General features: G+C 44.4%; 1 protein-coding gene across 1 annotated transcript in view; it reads left to right on the forward strand.

Moving 5' to 3' along the window:
• The window catches only part of CACNA2D4 (calcium voltage-gated channel auxiliary subunit alpha2delta 4), a 924,019-nt gene that overhangs the window by 457,323 nt on the left and 452,637 nt on the right, over nt 1-14,059 (forward strand). The window contains exons 21-24 of the mRNA XM_078673672.1: nt 87-132; nt 5,969-6,066; nt 10,347-10,440; nt 11,471-11,566. Of these exons, the coding sequence (XP_078529798.1) occupies nt 87-132; nt 5,969-6,066; nt 10,347-10,440; nt 11,471-11,566 (334 nt within the window). The remainder of the gene's footprint in view (nt 1-86; nt 133-5,968; nt 6,067-10,346; nt 10,441-11,470; nt 11,567-14,059) is intronic.

Here is a 14,059-nt window from a genome sequence, read left to right on the forward strand (position 1 = left end):
GGAAGGCATCACATGACTACATAGAATTTGATGGAACTGTTATTTGGAACTGACAAAATACTATCAGTAATTCTTGTTTCTTGTAGGATTGCATGACCTGCTACAGCCGGACCTGGCGTTGGCCAATGAGTGGTGAGTGCGATGCTGGCTCAATGCAACGCATGTGTTAAAATATTTTGCACTAATTTGCCATGGGAAGTCAGCCTTGTGACTGCAGATGTAGTTTGGTGGGTGGGGGGGATAGGGAGGAGTCTGATCAATGGACAAGGAACTTGTTAAGACTGTGTAACACAAGAACCTATAGATTGTACTTATCACCAGTAGCCACTGATTTTGGACAGCAGATGGAAAATGAGTGCCATCTGCCTGGTTCACCTGGCAGAGCGAAACTGGTCTTGGCTGCATGTATTCCGGTTCAAGGAGGACTGCTCCTAGTGGAGCAAGACTGATTTGCATTTCGCTGGGTCCAAACTTAGGTGACATTGTGTGCTAAATAATGATGGACTGGGATGCGGCCCTGAGCGATTAGCAGTGGCTTACATTAGTTCAAGTTTTCCATCCTTCATTTTTGTGTATACTTCAGTGAGACCCCTAAGTACTACAGGTATGCCCAGACGTGGGTCCCGTTCTCGCTGGGCACTGGAACCAGGCGACACCAGACTGACGAGCCTCAATCAGGGCTAAACCGGTCTAGGGTTGCTTGTGTTCCAGTTCAGGGAGGACCTGGCCTGATAGTTTGGGCTGGACTGTTCCTGTTTGAGCAGGATCGGTTAAGTTGCATATGCCTGGGCCAAACGGGGGTGGCGTGGGGTGGAAAATAACAAAAGACTTGGACGCAGCTCTGAGTGATGAGCTGTGGCGGAGATGAATTTAAGCATTCCATCCATCACTTTTTTGTAATTCAAGCTTTCCATCCATCACTTTTTTGTAATTCAAGCATTCCATCCATCACTTTTTTGTAATTCAAGCTTTCCATCCATCACTTTTTTGTAATTCAAGCTTTCCATCCATCACTTTTTTGTAATTCAAGCTTTCCATCCATCACTTTTTTGTAATTCAAGCATTCCATCCATCACTTTTTTGTAATTCAAGCTTTCCATCCATCACTTTTTTGTAATTCAAGCTTTCCATCCATCACTTTTTTGTAATTCAAGCTTTCCATCCATCACTTTTTTGTAATTCAAGCTTTCCATCCATCACTTTTTTGTAATTCAAGCATTCCATCCATCACTTTTTTGTAATTCAAGCATTCCATCCATCACGTTTTCGTATACTTCAGTTCGCCTAGCTGGCGTTTTGTAATTCTAATGAAACAAACTTGACAAAACCATCATTGCTAATTATGGTGAGAAATAGGACTTAAGCTCGCAGACTTAAACCTTAAGTGGAGAAAGCTGCTCTGGTGCTGAATGCCAGAAGCGCACAGCACTAGTGTCTGTCATCAGAAAAACAGAGCTAAGAGAGCAACCCAACGAAAACTAAAGAGTGAGAGACAAAGAAGGGGGTTTTATGGAGGGGGAAACAAGGGCAACAAAAAAATGATGATCTGGTAAGGAAATGAGTAAAGATTTAGGGGCAACAGGGGATGGACCCTCACAGTATAAAAACCCCGTACAGGAATATTCGTCAGACTGTTATTTGCTATGATCGTGCTCGTCATAAAGATTTCATTAACATCATTTTAGTTTTTATGGGGCATTTCACATCATCATACAGATATGGAATGCCTGTCAAGGGTTGTCCTACGCCAGTCAGTCGCACAATACGTGTGTGTCTTCCTGGACGACCACCCTTATAGAGTGAGTTAGACATCCCAATATCTCTCTGCCAGTATTTCCTTACTGACAACTTATATTATGACGGCAGCATGGTAAAGGAAGTTGCAACCAGGGCTGGCTTTAGCACTGGTAACACCCAGTGCAACAATAGTTTTTGTCCCCCTTCCCATGTCCCTTATTCCGCTTTCTCCACGGATTCCCTCACTACCACCATCCAGTGGTGCCCCTCGTCTTTCCATAGCCCCTCACGAATGCATTTAGTTTGTTTGTAGCACTATTCATACCAGAATACCGTGTCAGGGCTCTTTACATCACCCATAAACTATATAGTGACAATGAATCATACATGTTTAAATCAGTCCATAGGAAATGTTACATAAGGTGCTGGTGATTACAAGGTGTAGGAATCATGTCATCTATGCTGGGAGGCACCATATTTATTTTTAAGAGTGTGTGTCTCACTCGGGATTTAAACATATGGTGTTGGCTTTATTAACAAGAATGAATTTCTCTCCAAACCAAACCTTTTTAGCAACATTAGGATAATGAAAGACTGGGGGAGAAAATTAACTTTCTAACCTATACCATGCAGATCTTTAATGACAGTTCATAGGTCGCTGTGCTGAATTAGGATTGTAAGTAATGAACTGCAAGTAACAAAAAGAGTGATGTGACAAATCTACATAAATACATTTCTGTGGTTTGCATGCTACACGCTCTTTGCAGAAACTTATTAACCCGCTGCACTACTTTATGATGAGTCAAAACTGCTGCTAGACAAAACTAATGTCCGTGCAGCAGGAACATTAAACATTAGAGTTATCTTGACATTTTTTATTGTTGCCTGAAGCCTGCTAGACGCACAAGGAATTCTACAGCTTAAGCCCATAATTTATGTCCTAACACAACGCCTGCCGAACTCAGCGCCAGGTGTAGCTGCACCGGTTGCACCACCCTAAAACTTGCCTTGGTTGCAACCATGGAAACAAGCAAATTCATAGAGGTTTAATCAATTTTTTTCAAGACCAAGAGAGTGCAGTGCTAGTGATATGAAATATGCAAAGTTCTTAGTACAGTCTGCCCCTTTGTGCCAATTCCACAGACTACTCTAAGGCCTGCATAAAGGCCTGCATAAAAAGTTAGCCGATATACTTCTTTATGTGCCATAACTCCCACTACTGCACATATCACAAGTAGAAGTTTTGCAGTAAAGTTTGAATACCCCAATACATTTCAGTAGATTAAACCTGCCGATATTTGTCGGGGAAGAAAATGTCCAAAAAGTATAAAGACAGGTGGATGTTGGTGCTGTAAGTATCAAAATTGCTTGCTATTCCCCATTTTATGGCATCAACTTGTAACAAGTGCTATTTTTTCCAACTACTAAATTATTTACCTTACTGATACATAATGCACCTAACACTGGCCACTCGTAAGGAGTGCCTGAATTTCTGATGGAGAAATGTGTCCTTTTATCCTATTGGCTACTGCTGAAATTAATAGCCGGTTGCCTACTGTTCTACTTGGGTATCTAAGGGCTGTGGCATGTAGCTGCTGAATTTTGTCCAGCCTGTAGGGGAGCTGAGTTGGTGTTGCAACAGTCCAGCAGAAGGCCTCATTCTGTTGAGCACCCACCCAAATATTTCCAGGTCCCAGGTTCAAACCCTGCCAAGTTGAGCTCAGCCTTTCATCATTCAGAGGTAAATGACATGAATACTTTTGAGCTGGGTAATACCAATACCAACACCTGTTATTAAAGTTCCTACAGACGAATCAGTTCTTGTGTTGGTGCTATGTAAATAACTATGTAAATAGGAGGTATTATATGTGTTTGACCCTCTAGAGAGGTTCTGGAGCAGTGGATGGGCCCAGCCTGAGTGTTCCAGTAGATCAGATGATGCTTTATAGTGGAAAGGATCATTCCTGATCAATAACCCTGCCCTGTTTGAAATAATGTGTGAAGGAACCTTGGGTCTGGAGTGAGAACCCTCTCTTTAAGGATAATCTGTATTTTGGGTCACACCTTTGAAGAATGTCTTGATGGCCTTGTACTTGGTGCAGTAGAGGGGCTTGCATTATCAACATAGATCGACACGTGGACCAGGCGTGTATTTTGAAACTAGGCCTCCAAGGCTATACCATGCCCTGGCATTAGGGTAAGGAGTGCGCATCTGTCCTGCCTCAGAGTGGAGGTTCCTATTACTAGAGCGCGGCTCTCTATAACAGGGCTGAGCCAAGATTCACAGTTTTTGTTATTGCAATTTTTGCAAAGGTCTCCGGTCAAGCAAGCATTTCGGTCAGTCAAACCCAATTCAGTAGTGTTGGGGGAATGGGATGTAAGGTTCTCCCTAAAGCGATGTTTCACTTAATGGTCGCCGAATTCACTTAACTTGCATTTTTATTAGTTTCGAGTCTGCAACAGAACCCAAGAGCATTCTTCTTCTTCAGCAGCAAAAGCACCCCAAATTGTAGCTGTGTCTTGAGAAACTGATTATCTTCCCTGTGCCCCAGTCTTTCCCTATCATTCAGTTTTGGCCAAGTAGAGAAAGGGCATGGATGTCAATCCAAGGGAATAACGGGGGTAGTGGAACTTGCACCGCGCAACCTCTGTCGCTGATGATACCAACGATATCCTTTTGCCCACTCCGTAACCCCTCAATAGCTGCTGAGCGGCTAATGGAGGAACAAGGAATAGAAACTTCATGACGTGGATGGAACCTAGCGCCCTCTTTATCACAACTCCTATCTCTGACTTCAGCAAAGGTGGCGATGGTTTTACCAAGGGTGCCAAAGGGAGGTACAGAGTTTGCAACTCTAACCAAGTATCCGTGGCAACCAGTGACACTTCCTAGTTAGCAAATGATGTCTTATCTATACTTGTTTAATGCTAAAGAATGGTCCTGCACCTAAATCTTCATTCTGAGTAGAGCAGTAAAAGCGGGTGCAGACACCACCCAGAGAAAAAACATTTTTGCAAGGTAACGGGTTGGTTTCTGCATGGGTTGGAGAGTTTAGCCCACTGAATTGGGGACAACATGCTGAGACGGGCCAGTTGTGCAACACAATACTCTCCTTAACGCAATGTTCTGCGAGCCTGTTCTCTGGTTCGGCTTGGAGGAAAGTGCAAGGGCAAGAACCCTGGGACTGAGTGCAATTTGTGCAAAACTCTTGATTTTAAAGCAGATGAAAACTGAGTTTTACAATTACACCACCAATCAGAAGGTGACCGGATGTGGTTTTTACCTCCACAGTGTCATCATTATGCTTGAAAAACCTCTGTAAAAGGTCATCTTGAAAGAAGAATTCTTCATATATTTTCTAGCTCAGAATTAAGATAAGAATATAGGAGGCACCAAATTGCACTCCAGGGGTCGTTCATTGCATGGCTGGGTGCACTTAGTGTGTAAACTATCTCTCTATGCCAAAGTGCTCAGCCCTTAAGGCCAGCCTGCGGTAAAGAGGGTGCAGATACCATTTCAGACCTTGCAGCATTGGCTCATGGTTGAAAATGACCATGAATGGTTTTCATGGAAGGCATGCATGGGGTCTGGTTGGTGTACCCCCCCTCAAGGAGGGAGCAATATAATTGGATTTTTGTAGCTGATCAGGTTGGTTGCGGTGTGGAACTCTGCGCCCAAGGCTGACAGGGAGGTAACTACAGAGAAGTACAGGGAGGTATCTTCAGTGAGTTATTTGTCATGTTAACCTCATCCATGCTCATGACGAACTGGGGCATGGAGCTCCGGTGCTCATGACGAGCTGAGCTCGCCATGAGCCGTGGAACGCTCACACGTGGGGATAATTCCCCTGTTGTGCTGAGCGTTCCACGGGAACGGGTGTGGTCATGATGAGCTCAGCACATCATGAGCACGCGAGCACCGTGCCCCATGACGAGCTCAGCTCGTCATTAGCACCGGGGCGCTGCGCGCGTCCCCCCACCCCCAGCACAGTGGGGGAATTACCCCCGCACGGAAGGGGTTAAACACAGTTAGATGGTCTTGTGGATGCCAGTCCTCTTTCTGCTCCAGTGATTAGAATGGAATTTGAGATTGAACTGTTCTGTGTTTAACAAGTGAGTGAATAACCACAGGTTGATGGTCTAGGTTGATGGCGGGGTGATCTACCCTTAGTTCTGTTGTTCACATAAGCTGAAAATGCTTGACCCGTGGTGTTTTTTGTTTATTCCGCAGGATTTACTGTGTCACAGACATTGACCCTGATCATCGGAAGCTCACCCAGCTGCAGGCGGTGACCCAATTCCTGACGGGGGAAGATGAGGACCTGCACTGTGAGTGAAGTTTATGGAGGTCCTCGGCACTGTAAAATATATATATATATATATATATCTATATATGTATCTATATATATATTTATATATGGAGTTGTGATAAAATATAATAAAATATATAAAATATATATCTATATATATATCTATATATATATTTATATATGGAGTTGTGAGGGCACGCTGGACTTTCTGCAGGAAGCTGAGTCTGGAAAAGTCAAGGCTTTCCCTACCTCATCACCGAGTGCACTTGTCTTTAGGGGTCAGGGCAGATTTTAAGATGTGGTGCTCATTCTAGCAGAAGTTTAAAGGGACATCACTGCAGGGGCTGAGCAAAGAGACAGAATGGAACATGCACACTTTTTCAAATGCAGCAGTGGTTCAGGTTTCAGTCTTCCATGGTAAGGGCTGTGGCATGCAGAGACGTGGTCAGAAGCATGGAAAGGAGGTGGTAGGAGCATTGCATTTTTGGAGCTCTTTCCACTGGTGGTGGCATTGGCATTGTGGCCTGACTATTTTTCAAATAATAAAGTACTGTTCAACATAGACAACACATCTGTGGTGAATGTAGCGAACAGGCAGTTGGTGCAGGATTTGAAAGTGCTACAGTTGCTGTGTGCATTGATGCTGGGTTGTCCGGAGTAAAATATTGTCTTCAGAGTGAGGCACATCCAGTTGACTATGACATTGTGGTTGCTTTGTCTCGTTTTCAGAGGAGGAGGTTCCGTGGGCTTGTCTTGGCAGCAGACAAGGAGAAAACATAGAGCCACAGAGCCTCTGCAAAATAGGCCTGTAACGATAAAGGCGATGGTAATAGGGTCATCAACCAAACTGTGCTTACATAGCACGACTTATCACCCATGAGGGTATCCAGGCACTGGGTTGAGGGTCTCAGTTGAAGAGCCAGGTCTGAGTCCCTTACAGAAGTCTGCCAATGAGGGTGATGCCCGAAGATGGAGGGAAAGGCGTTCCAGGATTTGGCGGCGAGATGGGAGAAGGATTGTCCTCTGGGGTGGCAGATGTGCAGTGTCTGTGTGAGGGCTCGGTGAGCCGAGGGAGGTTTCTGGGTGGCTTGTGGAAGTTTTTACGATGGTTCATGCATGCTGGTCCTTGGTCATGGAGGGCTTTGTAGACGCGAGTCAGAAGCTTGAAATGGCATCTCTTCCTGTGAGGGAGCCAGTCGAGGTCTCTCAATTGCTGGGAGATGTGGGTCCTTTTAGGGAAGTTGAGGATCGTCTGGAGTCTTTTCCTGAGGTCTCTGGTGGTGCTCGCATAGAGTGCTTTGCCGTAGTCTAGATGGCTGGTAATGAGGGCCTGCCTCACTAATTTTCTGGTGCCGGTGGGTAGCCATTTAAAAATTCTGCCAAGAATTCAGGGCGTGTGGAAGCAGGCTGAGGAGATGGCGTTGATCTGTTGTTTAATGGAGAGTGCGCTGTCTAGAATGATACTAATGTTGTGGGTGTGATCTTTTGGAGTGGGGTTGGGTCCGAGTTCCGATGGTCACCAGGAGGCATTCCAGAGGTAGGTGTGGCTGCCAAAGATCAGTACTTCGGTTTTGTCCATGTTCAGTTTCAATCAGTTGTTTTTGATCCAGGCTGAGACATTCTTCATGCAGTTCTGAAGTTGGTTTTCGTCGTGGTGGGGTCAGCTGAGAGTGAGAGGACGAGCTGGGTGTCATCGATGTAGGAGATTATGTTGATGTCATGGGTTCTGATGATGTCTGCTAGTGAAGTAAAGTAGATGTTGAAGACAGTGGGACTTAAGGAATAGCCTTGCGGGACCCCGCAGATGGTGTGCATTGGCTGTGAGGTGAAGGAAGAAGACAGATCTTCAGTGTGCACCCTGAAATGAATGATGCCATCCATCTAAAAGCGGTGTCTTGTGATTCCATTCTGGTACAGTCGGTTGATGAGTGTGTGGTAGGAGACAGTGTTGAAGACAGCCGAGAGGTCAAGAAGGATTGCACTTAAATTTCTCCGACCCAGCTGGGTTGCACAGCCGGGTTGGAGAAACGTCACAGACTCCCAGTTACTGTCTGAGCAGCAAACCAGACCATGCAGACCATCAAAAATTGCTCTCTGTGTGAGTTGATAAGATATCCGTACTACAAATGGCCGCCCTCAGGGTGTAGTAGTGAAAGATCTTTTTAAGTGTCTGCGTTTGAAACATTTTCTATATACATGGCCTTGATTACTCTAGTTCCTTTGGAATTCCAGGTCCCCTTTATTTTCTTTTGATACCGCCCTCACTACTGTGCGTGCAAAATTCAAATGTCCTGGTAAAACTTGGGTCTCTTTGACTTGAACCTTCTTTCTAGCCAACACAGTGTCCAGCAGCTCCAGCATGGCTTCTGTCTTGTCCTCTGGCAAACACACTTCCTTCCTCACAGAATCAATTTAAGTTCCCACCATCTTCTCATCTGCTAGGGGCAACCCACTGTCTGCCGTTAGCTCTTGACAACTTACCAACATCCTCTGGCATTCTGCAGAGCCTGTGGTGCCCACAAAGAAAAAAATTGTGAAGATAATGTGTCACTGCTTTCGTACCTGTCACAAATGTTAAACTCCATTGCAAGAAACATCTAAACTTTTCAAACAATGCACAAGACATGGAACAACCCATTAGAACAGCTTCTGTTCTTCAATGGGCTTCAATTGCATCCCTGAAAGTTCAAAATCCTCAGGGTAACAGTCTAAATGCCGATTTTGTGTAGCTCTTTCCCGTGCAAGCCCTGTATCAAACCTTTTTGACCAGATCAATACTCTCTGCCCTTGCGGCAGCTGCTGACAAACCTGCTGTCTTCATCTTTTGCCTGGTACCGCCTTCAAGTGCCTCCCTCCCCTTTTCCCTACGCAATTTAGCCCACAGCAACGAGCAAGCCAGGACCATTTCTGCAACTCTACTTTCCAACCTGCGCCCGAGCCACGCTCGGCACAAACCTTCTGCGCATTCTCCCACCACCGGTGCTAGGCGATCCTGCATTCCCATCACTGTGATAACCCACAGGGCCTTTTCTAGTCCTCTCACTGCCATCCTGCCCACTCTAAACTTACCCAACCACTATCCACACGGTAACCCTGTGGCTAACCCTTTCACTAAAACCGCTGTGTTGCCTCCTTTGTAAAGGATGATGACACTCTGGCACCCTGTCCATTAACTCCTCCCGCTTTGCCCTCTAACGACTGTTCAATTATGTCCTTGCAGTCCCCTAGGCTGCTTCACCTACCCAAAGAGTATAGGGGCATATCAAAATAGTGGGTGCCCCTAAATCCCCATTGTCAATGTTGCCTTGAGTACTTTGCTATCAGCCTGACCATACCTCAGGGACCCCCTGATCATGCCTTGTACACACTGCAGTAACTCCAACCTCTGTGAATAAAAACATTAATACTGTTGTGGAAATGTTGTTTTGTACCTACTTCAGAACTGTTTAATCTAATTGGAAATTGTTGTTCTGCTAGGTAGATATACTTTTGAATATTATTTAAAATGTTCAGAATAAGTACATGGTACTGACAGGGTCAGTCTGGGAGAGGAAATAATCCTGGGCACCAAAATAAACATTGCCCCCATTACTGATCGGTACTAAAATGTCCAGATTTCCACATAGGGCAGTTTTGAACTTGTAAAGACATGCATTATAGGTGTTTTGCAAGGCATGGGAGAATGCATGCATTTGTGCATTTGACAGGCACCTATTGTAGTGACATCAGGGAAATCAACAGTACAAATCAGCCCACCAGACGTACAAACAAGCTGCTGACACACTGACCTATCAGTCTACCTTCAGGCACTGCCAGATACCCTTACGTGCCAGTCTGACCCGGGGTACTCTGAATGTAAGTTATTGCTCAGGGAATTGACTTGTAGCTGTTGTTAATTGCACAGACTCCTTTGGGATACGCTGGTTGCCCTATTTTGTTGAGTAGATTGAAGAAGTGGCCATAAGGCCCTGAGCCTTCTCACTATCAGACATTCAAACCGAGTAAGTCTCGGTCATGCCTGGCCAGCACCTTGGCATCAACCGCGAAGATGTACTCCAGCCTAGTATTGAGGTTCAGGGAGGAAGAACTGAAAGAGCTCATACACCACAGATGGAAGTTTGAATTTTTACTCTTGTTGGACTGTCTAGCTCGGGAAGGTTGTATTCAATATGTCGTCCTGAAAACTTGATGCAAACTTGCTGCAAAACATTACACTGGACCCGGACATATGTTTTTAAGCTTTGGGAAGATGGCCAGTCTTTCTTCATCTATTTTCTACTTCTGTTTTTTCATGCCCAGGTGATGTGGAGTTGGTTCAAGAGGTGCTCTTCGATGCAGTGGTAACAGCTCCCATGGAGGCCTATTGGACAGCGCTTGCCCTGAACATGTCACAGTAAGTTCACTACAGCACAGCAATTAGTTGCAGGTCCATTTCCCTACACCCACTCCAGGTCTGTGCTAGGGAACACTCTCCATGTAAGAATATGTAACCTATCATGTCTTACCTCTTGGAGCTAAAGTACAATGTTTTCAGTAAACCATGCAATTGCTACCGCTTTTGGTCCAGATATTCTTTATTGGGCCTCGCGATTGGCGAGTGATTGATAGAGTCCTGAAATGCTCCACTGCAGCAAGTTGTATCCCACAAATTACTGAACAAAAAGAACAACACACAGGCAATGTCAAGTAGAGATGACGAGAATTTAAGGGAACAATTCATTGTTTACCCACATATTGGTTTAAACAGATATTGTGCTTGACCATGCACAACAGATGATCAAAAATAGTTCTATACTTGTATGTGGAGCTCCTTTAGTGAAACTCACATGTGTAATCTGTGTGAGAGGAGTGAAATAAAGAATTATACAATCACATGTGTATTCTTTATAAATCAAGACAGCTCAAACATTAATTTTGCACCCTGTTCACCTTTTCTGGTATTGGGAAGATGGTCACAAAAAAATCTCTACATAACTGCAATCTGTGTTTGTGCTTTTGAAAGTCTCTACATGTTTTGGCTGACATTAAATTGACAGTCTTCTTCAGGAGATGAATATCAATATCCGATCCTTCTCTATAGTTTTGTTTTGTTGTGTAAAATATATTTTGATTTATTTCCCTTGCTACAACAAATCAAACCAATAAAGTGATTTGCTAAGAAATGTGGTGTGAGACGCAAGCATGCTTAAGTATAGAATCACCATGAACCATTATGATAGATTGTTTAAATATAATTTGATTCCATTGGCTGAATTTAGTAGATGGACTCCCTATTAGACAGATTGGCATTTCCTCTTCTAAGTTCTAATGGATATTGGGCTTCCTTCTCAAATTACAATTTGGGATTCATCATCAGGTCAGAAAATAATCATCCTACTGTCTACCCCCTTCCTTAAAATGTGTGTATTTCTCTTATTCTGTAGGACCAATGAGGAGGGAATTGAGATGGCTTTTCTGGGGACACGTGCTGGTCTTATGAGGAGCAGCCTCTTCATTGGATCTGAGAAGCTCTCAAACAAGTGAGTATTTTCAAAACAAAAAATGCAAGAGCCTTGAGATGGGAAAGCCCAGTCACCTGCTCTGGTTCAGGCTGTGTCACAAGAGGAGTGCTGGTGGGCAGGGGTTCACACATAAAAGACTGACCTAAACTGTCCTCTCACTCCTCCATTGCCCAGGCACAACCATGGTCTGAAGCTGGCATCCTTTGTCTGGCAGTCTGCATGCATTAGCACTTGCCTTCTTTCTTAGAGCTGATAAACTCTTGAGTTTTCTTTTGCTTTGGACCTTGACAAGTTACATGTTTTGCTGTTAGGAGGTTAATTGCAGGAGTCATGTATGGGCTGTGTTAGACTTGGCCATAAAGTTGGTCCTGAGTCTAAGTGGTATTGTCCCAGATGAGGTGAGCTTCTCATGGACAACATCTGTTCTCCTTTAATTCTGAGGCATTATATTCAGGCTGTTCAGGTGGAGTGAAGGTTCTTGCAGCTTTGTGTGTTGGGCTCTTGTGGGTCTCAGCCTCTCCCAATTGTGCATTGGTTCATGATTTTTATTTTAAAGTATTTGGGGCTCAGTGTCACTCTGGTCCCTGTCACTCTTATCACCACCTCTGCTGCCAGCGGTTAATGTATGCTAGTATAGATTAAATCTGTTTTTACCATAACTGCTTCTCTACGCCAGAGATGGTACCTAAGATAGAAGGACTTTTATTAACAAAAAAGGAAGCCTAGAAAACTTGGGACCTGATTCACAAAGGGCCTCCGTACTCGCGGTGGAAGCCCACAGTTGTGGGGGAATCTCCGCACCCATGGCAGAGGCCCCGCAGTCATGGGGGAATCTCTGCACTCGGGGTGGAGGCCCACAGTTGTGGGGGAATCCCCGCACTGATGGCAGAGACCCCACAGTCATGGGGGAATCTCTGCACTTGCGGTGGAGGCCTGCAGTTGTGGGGAATCTCCGCACTCATGGCAGAGGCCCCGCAGTCATGGGGGAATCTCTGCACTCGCGGTGGAGGCCCGCAGTTGTGGGGGAATCTCCGCACTCATGGCGGAGGCCCCGCAGTCATGGGGGAATCTCTGCACTCGTGGCGGAGGCCCCGCAGTTGTGCGGGAATCTCTGGCCTCATGGTGGAGTCTCTGCAATTGCGGATATTTCGCCCGAGTGTGGAGTCCCCCACTCCATCACGAGTACGGATGCCCTTTGCGAATCAGACCCTTAGATTCTAAGAATAATTGTTTTCTTTTCTAAATGATAAAGTCATATTCTGTGGAAAGCCAGAGCACCGATGACAGCATTTCTCTGCACTGCTAAGAAAGCACCATGATGCTAATCACTTCATTTAGAAAGAATTGCATCACGCTGGGCATACTTTTTAATGTGCGTAAATATTTAGCCATTCCTTTTATTTACCTGTTCCTAGTGGATACTGTTCTTTACCCTACCACTTATAGTTATATTTTCTTACTGCATATAAGTGTTAAACTTTACCACTAGCAAGATATTGTTCATGTTAAAATATTTACTTTGCACAACTGCTTATGAAGATTACTAGCGTTACTAACAGTCATCAAAATGTGTTTGTGTTACTTGCCGAGGCCAAGACCAGAATTATAAAGTTAATCACCACCAGAAGTCGGAATATCAAGGCTATGCCCTCTTCCCTTGTTGGCATAAAACCAGTTCACTGAAAATCATCCCGAGCTACCATTATTTTCATTAATGCAATAATAGTCACATCAGACAAGGCTGCATTAGTGGCCAATATAAGCAGGATAGTCAGCAGTGATCACCTCACTGCATCAGGTAAGGTTTTCAGCCATAACATAAAAAAAGGCTTTATCAGTTGGATTGTGTCTACATGGGTAATGTATGACAGCTATAGCTGCAGTGGGTGACCCTAATACCAAGGTAATAACATTAGTAGTAGGTCTCCCAAATGTCACATGCATTATAACTCAATTATAAGGTTTAAATATACTTTGGAAACAAAACCATTTTTCTCTGAACATTAGCTCATGAATTTTGAAATTACACACATTTTCTCCTCAAGTACATACAATGTTGGTATACATATATTAATTCAATCAAGGAACACCTTCTAAGTTTGCAGGGTGGGCTGCACACAGTAGAGCTATCAATAGCCCACAAGCTACTAGTTGGAGAAGCATATCAATGAGGGCTCTGTGAAAATTTTTGTATTTTTACAAGCACCATCAGTTACCAAAGACACTGATCTGTCTGTCACAGGGACATGTACCTGAGAGGTAGACATTCGAGGTGAGGTTTATGTGATATAATGAAGAGCTAACAGACTTTCTCACCTCCTTAAGAAAGATCCCAATCTCCAGTGAGGCAAAATATGAGAGTGCTTACTCCAACTGCGTTGCAGCCGCTGTCTCCGTGCAAGTTACTGCACTCCTCTACACACTCTACTTTGACTATATTATAGGCTTGAAGTGCTGGAAGTACTAAGCATTTAACCCCTTCCATGCTGATGACGGTCACCGTCCATCATG

This window comes from Lissotriton helveticus, chromosome 1_1, assembly GCF_964261635.1.
Source record: "Lissotriton helveticus chromosome 1_1, aLisHel1.1, whole genome shotgun sequence".
In the NCBI taxonomy this organism is placed as follows: domain Eukaryota; kingdom Metazoa; phylum Chordata; class Amphibia; order Caudata; family Salamandridae; genus Lissotriton; species Lissotriton helveticus.